At 50.4% G+C, this 11308-nt stretch overlaps 1 protein-coding gene across 2 annotated transcripts in view; it reads right to left on the bottom strand.

The window, feature by feature from the left end:
* Positions 1–7625, bottom strand: part of PLEKHM2 (pleckstrin homology and RUN domain containing M2) — a 38009-nt gene extending 30384 nt beyond the window's left edge. The window contains exon 1 of one of the 2 annotated variants that reach the window (XM_030877649.2): positions 7487–7625. In XM_030877649.2, coding sequence (XP_030733509.1) covers positions 7487–7546 — 60 coding nt within the window. In that variant the 5' untranslated portion in view covers positions 7547–7625. The remainder of the gene's footprint in view (positions 1–7486) is intronic. The other variant, XM_060310775.1, reaches the window with a different exon arrangement.
* Between the last annotated feature and the right edge of the window lie 3683 nt (positions 7626–11308).

An 11308-nucleotide genomic window follows, 5' to 3' on the forward strand; every position in this document is an offset into this window, starting at 1 on the left:
CGCCACCAGGGAAGCCCCCGGAAGAGCTTTTTATCGAAGGGGGAAAAGGCCCGTTGCTTTCCTTGGACATAAGGGCACTGCCAGCCTCAGTGGCACCACACTCTCCTTGCCATGGTGGCAAATCCTGATGCCAGAGATGAGCACTGGAGACTCGAGGGGGGAGAATGACCCACCCAGAGCGCCCCCAGCACCTACAAACGCCAGCTTTCTCCTTCCACAATGCTCGCACCCAGAATACCTGCTCCTTTCTCTCCACGTGGAAACGTCTTGACCACTCCACCCTCATTCAGCATTAGCTTTTAGGCCTGACATTTCTGTCAGCCATCGGCAGCCTTTCAATCTTGCTGGGAAATTTCTTTTCCCAACGGGCTCCAGCCGGATGAGCTTTGAGGGGGACCCACAAGAATCGCCACTGCTCCCTCCGAAACTGTGTGTGTCCACTGTGATTACACAGACGGCTGGGGCCCACCCCGAATGAGCGGAGCTGCCGCTGCCTGATGCAGACCTGTTTCTGCCTGGCCTCCAGTCATCAAACGGGGCCTTTCGAGGTGGATGAGGCTGATGCTAGAGCCAAGGCACGGAGGAGAAAGAGAGGGCCCGGGGTGTCCTGTGATGGGGTGGAAAGGACCACAATGTCACCAGCCTGCAAACAGAGCCCTAACATCAGAGAAGCATCTTGCAAAAGGAGAACCAGAGTAAAACTCAGGCAGGGCTCAGAAAAACCAGTGACCGCTTCTCCACTAGCGTCTCATGCTGGGCCTGGGTGGGGTCACTCGGGGGGTCAGGGGCACATCTAAGTGGTTCCTGCTTGGAACCACTCATCCCTCTCTAGGTAGCCTCCGTGATGTGAGAGCGGAGAGGAGCAGAGAGCTACTGCCAACCTCAGGACTCGGGCAGGGGAGGGGGAGCCCTTAGCACTTCTGTTTATAAAATGTGTGTGTGGATACTTACTATTTTATCGAGCTCTTTGCCCAGGTGACTCAGGTTATCAGGGGTTTTCAGAACGCTTAAGATATTAAAACTCTTAAGAGTTTTTCCATGAAGCCAAGAGAACAAAACTATTGATTGAAATCAAATGGTCAGTGTAATTCCCACATAGATCTAACTACCACGCCCTCTCTGGGAAAGAGCTGCCCTAGCTCATTTTTAATGTACTGGCAGATCTAACCTCTCTGGTGGAGTGGAAAAATGGGCGCAAAGAGCCCACCACCGGACCCAGCCGTTTCAGCTGCACTGCCAGGCGAGGCTGAACAGCTGCAGCTCTTAGACCAGCGTCAGCAGACCCCGCTCGGGAGACCCCCGCTCAACGCAGGGTGTGCCTGGCCGGAAATAGAAGGCCACTCAGAGCCCAGCCCGGTGGGGCAACCCTCCCAGACTGAGGGCGCTGGGGACCTGGGTTGTCCTCTGTGAGAGAAGGTGGTCCCGACCTAGGAACATTCTCTCAAGGAGGGTTACTTTATCAGTACAAGTCTATTCACCCTGTTTAAGGGGATCCAAATTGGGGCTGAGGAGACAGAGAACTGGGGTCGCTTACTTTTCATTTTGTACACTTCTGAGCTATTTGTGTATTTTTTAAAACAACTCCTCATCTTCCTAGGCTAATGTCTCACTCTCTCATCGTAGTCAGTGTCCCTTGCTGGAAGCAATGTCACCTCTTTGGCAAGTCTCCTCTGACCACCCCCCTCTGCAGCAGACCCTCTGCCAGTTCACCACCTTTTCCTGACCGAGGCCTTCAGGACACATCACAATATGAAGGTCTTTGTATTGGATTGTCTGCTAACTTATCACTTTCTCCTCCTGAAACAAGAGGGAAGGGGGCAGGGCACAACCTTTGAAAGAATAACATAGCCCGAGGACATGACATAAACTGATTAGAACCAAATGGGTCCAAGATGGCCCCCCAAACCCGGAGCCTCAGTATATGCTTATATCAGCAAGCTAAATGACACACCCACAGGCGCCATGACAGTTCCAAGATCAGTAAGGATCAAAAAGTGGGCGGTGGCCCAATTCCTGGAAATCCCCGCCCCTTCCTAAAATAGCTGGAATACTCCCCCCACTCATTAGCCTATGAAATTACCCACCCCTATAAAACCTGACAACCCTGCACCCTGGTGCCTTTCTCGCCTTCTGAGATGGCCCACGCTCTGTCTGTGGAGTGTGTTTCTCTCTAAATAAATCCACGTCTTACCTATCACTTTGGCTCTCACTGAATTCTTTCTGTGATGAGACATCAAGAACCTGAGCTTCATTAAGTCCTGAAACCAGGGGTGCGATCTCAGTTGGAAGACTGTGGGTTTTGGCCGGGTTCTACCCTTTTAGGGCCTAGGACAGTGAGGACAGAAGGAAGGTGATCAGTAAATGTTTTTGAAAGACACACATCCAGTGGTATTTACGAGTGTCCGTATTCATTCCACAAGCCTGACATAGTGCAAAAACCCAGTGACAATAGAGATTTCGTTGACTATGGGACTGGCCATCACACCAGCTTCTTTGAAAGCGATCCCTAGCCTACCCTGGGGAGGACACTTTTGTGCACAAATACAAGTAGCTCTGGGCCAAATCCAGCTACGTGTATGGCTTGTCTGTGGTTGCTTTTGAGCTACAAGGGCAGGACTGAATGGTTTCAACGAAGACCACATGGGCTGAAAATATTTACCATCTGGTCTTTGAAGAAAAAGTCTTGACAAACCATGAGTTTGAAGGAACAGAGAAGTGTAGTGTAAGACTTTGAAAACTGCACAAGAGAAAATGGCAGGGTTCACACATACACTTGCAAGTGCTAATGGTAGCTGATACCTTATTCAGGCCTTGTTATGCATGAGATCTTGTACTCAGTGCTCTGAGTGTGTCATCTCCTGTAATTTCATTCTCATTACAACTATGAGTAGGTTCTGACTGCTGAGGCTAATTGAGGTACAGTGATTTGCCAGGGTCAACATGGTCAGTGACAAACCCCAAATTCAAACCCAAATCGAGGTCTGTGTACTTGTATTTGTACCCTGAATTTGTAACCTGCGTCTGTATCCACTGTGCTGGACAGCTTCGATGGAAAGCACTTTCCAGCCGTATCGAGGAGAACCCTCCACACTCCCGAGACTGCTCTGTCTCCTCTGTGTCCTCAGAAGGCCACCTGGATGTCCCCACTGCCTTGGGGATGTTAAATGCCTACTTTCTATCTTAAATGCCCACTTCTTCTCTGTCTCTGAATTCTACCAATTTGTCAAGACTCAGTTAAGCTCGCCTTCTCTGAGGCTTCTCCTTGCCTTGGTGACTTTTTAAATCCTCCCTCCAACCAATATATGAACTGTTGGAGGGCAGAGGCTGCCTTCCACTGCAGAGCCTTTGTTCAGATTGCAAGCATATGCAACAGACACGCTCCTCAGAAACAAAACAAAACTCTCGTGAAACCCACTGCCTCCCCTCCCCTGGAGAAGATGTTATTTAGTAGAACCACATGCCAATTCAAAATGCCAACACTCTTTAACTTGGACGTCTCTCTTTAGCTATTAACAAATCGGAAACCACAAGCTTTATTGTCTGCATCTGGGATGTTTCATATTGCACTTGCCTTTTATTGTTATCATTATCATTTAACTGTGCTAACTATTAAACTCTCCACTTCTCTCTAACTCCCAGGAATCCTGCCTTCATATCAGAACACAGGTTCCCTGGATCAGCTACTGCACTGGTGTTACAGGGCATGTTCAGCATCACCAAATCTAGGTGTGAAAATAGCTGAACTCAACAACGCTGCTTAGGAACAGTGGTTGCACTTGGGGGTGTAGTTTCTGGGATGATGGCTGTGTTCGTTTCTGGCTCTAGGTGCTGGATATGTGGATGTGCTCACTTTGTGAGAACTCACTCAGCTCTACATCTAGGAGTGTAGGTATATTTTATTTTCTGTAGGTATATGCTATTTTCTGTAGGTATATTTTATTTCAATAAAAAGTTCTCAAATACCCTTTGCAAACATAGCTAACACACATGGATCTTTTTTTTTTTTTTTTGCAGAAATCACACCTCATTTTCTTCATGCAACGTCCTTATGAAAGGATCGGTTAGACCATTTTACTAGTGGTAGGATGGGCAAAACAGGCGAAGCAACTCTTAAGGTACCATATAACAAATTCAGGAGGGATTGGTGCTCAAGGTCAAATCTGACCCCAAGACGGCTAGCCCTCCATGCCTACTGCTGTAGCTGAACCGATTCCCATTAGAAGCAGATACTCTGACTCCGAAAACCAAATGCCCTTCATATGCCAGAATCATAAAATAGTTCTCTGAAACGCAACATACAGAGGAAGTGGGTAACAAGGCCAATTAGCAACGTCTAGGTGGGAAGGTCGTTTAGCCACCTTCAGACCTTGTGAAAGGGAGGAACTGGCTCTACCACAAACAGAAAAAGTGACCACTTGTGCTATAGACAGAATGTCTGTGTCCCCCTACAGGTTCATATGTTGAAATCCTAACCCCCAAGGTGATGGTGTTGGGAGGTGGGGCCTTTGGGAGGTGATTATGTCATGAGGGTGGAGCCCTAATGAATGGGATTAATTCTCTTATAAAAGAGACCCAGGAGAGCTCCCTCCCCCCACCCCCCCATGTAAGGACACAGGGAGAAGTCAGTGGTCTGCAACCCAGCCCCAAACAGAGCCCTCACCAGAACCCGACCATGCTGGGACTCTGTTTTCAGGCTTCCAGCCTCCAGAACTGTGACAGATAAATGTACGTTGCTTATAAGCCACCCAGTCTATCGTGGTCTGTTACAGCAGCCCCAACAGACTAAGACAGCTTACTAAGACTGCGTTAAACACCAGGCTAAACACTGTCCATACAGACTCTCATCAAATCTTCACAACAGCACTGATTTCATCCCTGCTTTACAGACGAGAAAACTGAGGCACGGAGAGGGTAAGGAACCTACCCAAGGTTACAGGGTTATTCATTGGCAGGGCAGGGGTTCTATCCAGGCCACCAGACTCCAGAACCCATGTTCTTACCCACGATGCTAGTCACGCCTCTTGTTGTGATTCACCCGCGGATGGGTTTCCAGCTTCTAGCGTGCGACATACCTTCTGATTCACCCTCGCTTGTCCAAACGCATCCAATGATAAGCGTCTTGTCAAGCACACCCAACTCCTTCATAAATGGCAGGCTGGTTCACAGAGTGGCTCTCTGCCCTCAGAAGATTCGTGCTTACACACATGTCCACCCCCTTTCTACCAGGACTTTCCCCATTTATTTGTAAGTTGGAAATCTAAAGATAAAACACGAGGCCTACATGAAGCCATGACCAGCCCAGATTAGATTAGAAAGGTCAGCAGTCTTCCTTTGTCTTCCATTACCAAAGATGGATTGCTTTTTTATTTATGTATTTATTTTAAAAATTTATTTATTTATCTATTTTTTTGGGCTGCGTTCGGTTTTCGTTGCTGTGCACGGGCTTTCTCTAGCTGCGGCGAGCAGTGGCTACTCTTCGTTGCGGTGCGCGGGCTTCTCGTTGCAGTGGCTTCTCTTGTTGAGGAGCACAGGCTCTAGGCGTGTGGGCATCAGTAGTTGTGGCATGCGGGCTCAGTAGTTGTGGCTCATAGCCTCTAGATCTCAGCCTCAGTAGTTGTGGCGCACGGGCTTAGTTGCCCCGTGGCATGTGGGATCTTCCCGGACCAGGGCTCGAACCCATGTCCCCTGCATTGGCAGGCAGATTCTTAACCACTGCACCACCAGGGAAGTCCCTGGATTTCTTTTAAACAAACCATTTGCTCATCCTACACTCCTTGAGTAAGCAAAAATAATACCCCATTGCATTAGCAAAGCTCAGGAAAACTAAATAAAACTTTCATTGGATGTTTGCAATGCTGCTTTTAGTTGTACTTTTAGAGGAACCTTTTAGTAAGAGCACATTTTGAATCGACTTTTCTTTGTATGCTACACTGATCTTTATGAAAGGTAAAATTGCTTGCCTATGTTGCTTTTGAGGAATTTAAGTGGGGGGAGAACACGGTTATTTATTAATTAATTAATTTATTTATTTTTGGCTGTGTTGGGTTTTCGTTTCTGTGCGAGGGCTTTCTCTAGTTGCGGGAAGCGGGGGGCCACTCTTCATCGCGGTGCACGGGCCTCTCACTATCGCGGCCTCTCTTGTTGCTGAGCACAGGCTGCAGACGCGCAGGCTCACTAGTTGTGGCTCATGGGTCTAGTTGCTCCGCAGCATGTGGGATCTTCCCAGACCAGGGCTCGAACCAAAGCATGGTTATTTAAATACAAGGTTTGATTTGGGACTTCCCTGGTGGTCCAGTGGGTAGAATTCCACACTTCCAATGCAGGGGGGCTCGGGTTCGATCCCTGGTTGGGTACTAGATCCCGCATGCATGCCGCAACTAAGGAGTCCACATGCTGCAAGGAAGATCCTGCGTGCCGCAACTGGGACCCGGCGCAGCCAAAATAAATAAATAAATATTAAAAAAAAACAAATTTAAGGGTTGATTTCATGAATTCTCTTCATTTTGGTCTGTTGAAGTAATTAAACCAATCTGATGAGCCTCCTCCTACCCATCAAGTCATCCCTGCCTCCACCACCATCTCACAGTTTCTGCGACTATCAGGTGAACTAGGAATTCAAATTAGGAAAACATTCCAACAATATTCCTCAAATGATTATCAATTCTGGTTTGGTTTTAAGTGAATATGAATTCTACCTTTTGTCCCTTATCTGGGACCCTTCCTCAGATAAGCTGACTCCTTCACACATCTAGTTACATGCCCTTAATAGGTCATAGTTTTTCTCTACCTGGAACTGGGACATGATCTCTACTGCAAGGAGCCCCATACACCGTAGTGTCACCATGTTCCACAGGTCACTGTCCAAAATGCAAGGTGCTTTAGGTTCTCAATCAAAGCTCTGAAATAAGCCTCTTCAAAACTGCCATCCTTGGGCAAGATTTTTCAAGGAACTTCCCAAGACCAGAGGCAGTAGCACCCAGAACTGGGAAGACTGGAAGCTGCTTATCACGGGCCTTCACCCAGACTGCCACTCCCGAGAGGCAAACACAGGGGAGATCGAGGATGCAGCGACGCCGCCCAGGGATGCTCTGCAGGTGGGGCCCTCCCAGAGCTTTTCTGCTGCTACCCCCAGAGTGGGGGGTCCTGGCGGGTGGCGGCCCCTCTAAGTGACTCAGGGCCCCCAGGCCTGGCTTGTAGAAGCTCCCAGGATGCTGACCTCAACTTTGTTTTTTAAAAATAGCTCGGAGGCAGCGGCGCTCACGTGAGCCGCCGGGCTTCCCCTCCAAAATCCCGGGGCTCCCGGCGGCTCCTCGTCCTCGGTGTCGCGGAGGGTGAGGGCGGTGTCCCGAGCCCCGGTGACAGGAGGGACCCCGGCCCGCGCGAACGACCAGGGGGAAGAAGGGGGCGCTGGATGGGGTCGGGGGCCCGGACAGGGCGGGCCGGGTTGACCTCGGGGCCCGGGCCGGGGAGGGAAGGCCGCGCTCACCTTCTTCACCGACAGCGAGATGTTCTCCAGGATTCGGTCCTTCACCTCCCGCGGCTCCATGGCGCCGCCGCCGCCGCCGCCGCCGCCCCGCCGCCGCCGCTTCCCGCGCCGGGGCCCCGGGGCCGCCAGCAACCGCTGCCGCCGGCCGTACGGGGGCTCCGTCGTGCCGGCCGCGGGGCCCGGCGCCCACCGCCCGGCCCTCGCCTCGCCCGGCCCCTCGCTCCGCCGCGGCCCGGCGGCTCCGGAGCGCGGCCGGCGGGGTAGGAGGCCACGGGCTGTGCGCGGCGGCGGCTGCAGGAACTGATGTCAGGCGGGGCGGCGCCAAGGCCGGCGGTCGGGCTGGGACGCCGGCGCCGCGCCCGCGCCCGCGCCCGTAGAGCCGGGACACCGGAGACGCCGTCGGCCCTCAGACCCAGGTCCCCCGGCCTTTCTTAGAGACCCTGGAGGCCCTCCTCCGCTCCGCTCGAGGCCCCCGGAGGCCCCGTCGGACCCCAGGGATCTGGACACCTCGCCTCCCGGAGACCCCCACGGCCCAGACTCCATCGGTAGCGTCCCCTTCCTTAGCCCCGAGGTTCCCGAGAGCCCTCAATGCTCAGACTCCGGCTCTCAGGCCCCTTGGCTTCTGGCAGCGCAGAGACTCCCTCCCGGAGCTGCCCACAGACCCCGGCCGACTGGTCCCCACCGGCCAGCCTGGCCCTCACCAGGCCAGAGGACCCGGTCACTCCACTCCTCGGTTCCCCACCCTCACCTCCCGGTCCCAAACTTTCAGGCCACTCCGGGTCCTCGGTACCCCTCCCCACCTCCAAAACACACCCTCTTCGCCTCACCTTCATCTTCGGTCCTGATGCCCCTGCCAATTCTCACCCCGATCCCACTTCTAAAGCTGGTCCACATATCCTGAGGGCCCCCCACTGCCTCAGCCCTGAAACCCACCGTAACAATTCCCCTTCTCCTTCCCAAATTTCACCAAGTTTTGCAGCCACTTATACTTAAGGTTCTCAGTCTCCTACCTGGCTCACTTACTCATTTGGTTCCCAAATAAGTATATTCCTGATACATCCATTAGTCCCTCCTTTCTATTCCTTTTTTTTTTGTGTGTCAATATATATCATTGTATTTATTTTTTTACGCTTTTTAAAAGTTGAGATATAGTCATACAACATATTAGTTTCAGGTGCGTGACATGATTCAATATATGTATATATTGTAAAATGATCGTCATCCTTTTTATTCTTAAGATACCCCAATTCTGGGCTTCCCTGGTGGTGTAGTGGTTAAGAATCCACCTGCCAATGCAAGGGACACGGGTTTGAGCCCTGGCTGGGGAAGATCCCACATGCCGCAGAGCAACTAAGCCCGTGCACCACAACTACTGAGCCCACGTGCCACAACTACTGAAGCCCATGTGCCTAGAGCCCGTGCTCAGCAACAAGAAAAAACACTGCAGTGAGAAGCCCACACACTGCAACTACTGAAGCCCACGTGCCTAGAGCCTGTGGTCCGCAATGAAGAGGTGCCCCCGCTCTTTGCAACTAGAGAAAGCCCATGCACAGCAACAAAGACCCAATGCAGCCATAAATAAATAAGTAAATAAATAAAATTTATTAAAAACCAAGATACCCCAATTCTCAGCTATAGCTCCCCAGTTTCTCCTCTCCTCTGCTCAGGCTACACTTCCCTCAGCCTCCAAAACCCACTCACCCCAGCACTGATCTGAAACACCGATTGTACACCTTATCCTAGATGGACTCCACCCTATACACACCAGAAAGATATCTCCCCATCCCTCAGTTCCCCAGGAAAGACCCAAGATGGTAGTAGATATTTTTTGTTTTTATGTGACTGGATAAGGGGACAAAAGTATGTGTCAGGAAAAGGAAGGAGAAACAGATTGCTGCATTCTATTACCACCCAGGATCAGGATCAAGGGCAAGAGTTCTTAGTACCAACGACGATGATAATGATGTGTTGAGTATTGACTATGTGCCATGAACTGAACTAAGTGCTTTCCATACATTTGTCTCATGTATCCTCAAATAACAATTCTTGGGACTTCCCTGATGGTCCATTGGTTAAGACTCCATGCTCCCAATGCAGGGGCCCTGGGTTCAATCCCTGGTCAGGGCACTAGATCCCACATGCTGCAACTAAGAGCCCACATGCCATAACTAAAGAGCTGGCTCAGTCAAATAAACAAATAGATAAATAAATATTTAAAAAAAAACTCAAATAACAATTCTTGTACCCATGGATAAACTGAGGGGTGAGGGTAATTTGCCTAAAATCATACAGCAAATTGTGGAGCCCAGAAACAATTTGTACCCTTTTCTGAGCCAAGGATCCCTTTACATTTCTTCGTACTATTCTAAGAGGTAGCCCTACAGGGACTTGGTCTAACTCTTTAGGGAAAGAAGTAAAATCCCTAAACCCAGGGTATTTTCTTTTTTTTTTTTTTAAATCAATTAATTAATTATTTATTTGGTTGCATCAGGTCTTAGTTGTGGCAGGCGGGCTCCTTTGTTGCGGAATGCATGTGGGATCTAGTTCCCTAACGAGGGATTGAACCTGGGCCCCCTGCACTGGGAGTGCAGAGTCTTATTCACTTTGCCACCAGGGAGGTCCCCAGGGTATTTTCTTAATAATACTGAGTTCAGGGGGACTTCCCTAGTGGTCCAGTGGGTAAGACTCCATGCTCCCAATGCAGGGGGCCTGGGTTCAATCCCTGGTCAGGGAACTAGATCCCACACGCATGCCACAACTAAGAGTCCACATGCCGCAACTAAGAGTCCGCATGCTGCGACTAAGAAGCCTGCATGCCACGACTAAGAAGCCCATATGCCACAAATAAGACCCGGCGCAGCCAAAATAAATAATTAAAAAAATAATAATATTACTGAGTTCAGGAAAATAGGAGATAACAGCCTCTGTGGAGCCAGGCAGAGGGCAGAAGGACAGGTGGGGATTGAGGCTGCAGTCACTGGACAGGTAGAGAAAAGGCTGAAGGCAAAGGACACGTTACTTTGAATTCGGAAAGAAATAGCCTGGTGTCCAAAGGTGTTTGTGGCAAGCAGGAGGAAAGCCAGCTTGAATGACCGGTTGGTCTAACAGCTTTGATGCACTCCCTTCCCACTCCACCCAGACAGGGTGCCTACAGGCCCCAACTTATCTGATGCAACTCCAGCTTCTGAGAATCCATTCAACCCAAAGTGGAACAAACTAGCTTCGCGGTTCCTCCCTGCTGTTAATAGCAAGCCATCTTCTGGGCAGCATCTTCTGCTGGTCACCACCTTCCTATAAATGGCTTGCGCACAAGACAGCTTCAACAGGTGTTATTATCACTTGTGATTAACAGGTGTGATGCAAGATGGTGGCATTTCTGCCATGTTGTTTCTATCTTCACGCATTGGGGGATGGTCAGATTCAACTTTTTACAACATTCAGGAGGAACTTATGGTCTCACTACCTAGCAAATTCCTAAGGTTTGCATAGGTATGTGAGTGGGTGGGAGAAGTGAGGTATATTTTAGTCTCACAAGACTTCTTGCAGGGAAGGGGAGGGGGCCCAGTGTGTGTTTTCATGTGCAGATAATTGCCCCAGGCCCAGAGCTCAAATATGGAATCCATCCCCGCCTATCAAAAATAAGAAAAGGACGGGACTTCCCTGGTGGTGCAGTGGTTAAGAATCCGCCTGCCAATGCAGGGGACACGGGTTCGAGCCCTGGTCCGGGAAGATCTCACATGCCGTGGAGCAATGAAGCCCGTGCGCCGCAACTACTGAGCCTGCACTCTAGAGCCCGCGAGCCACAACTACTGAGCCTGCACT

The sequence above is a fragment of the Globicephala melas genome, chromosome 1 (assembly GCF_963455315.2).
Source record: "Globicephala melas chromosome 1, mGloMel1.2, whole genome shotgun sequence".
Classification (NCBI taxonomy): Eukaryota; Metazoa; Chordata; class Mammalia; order Artiodactyla; family Delphinidae; genus Globicephala; species Globicephala melas.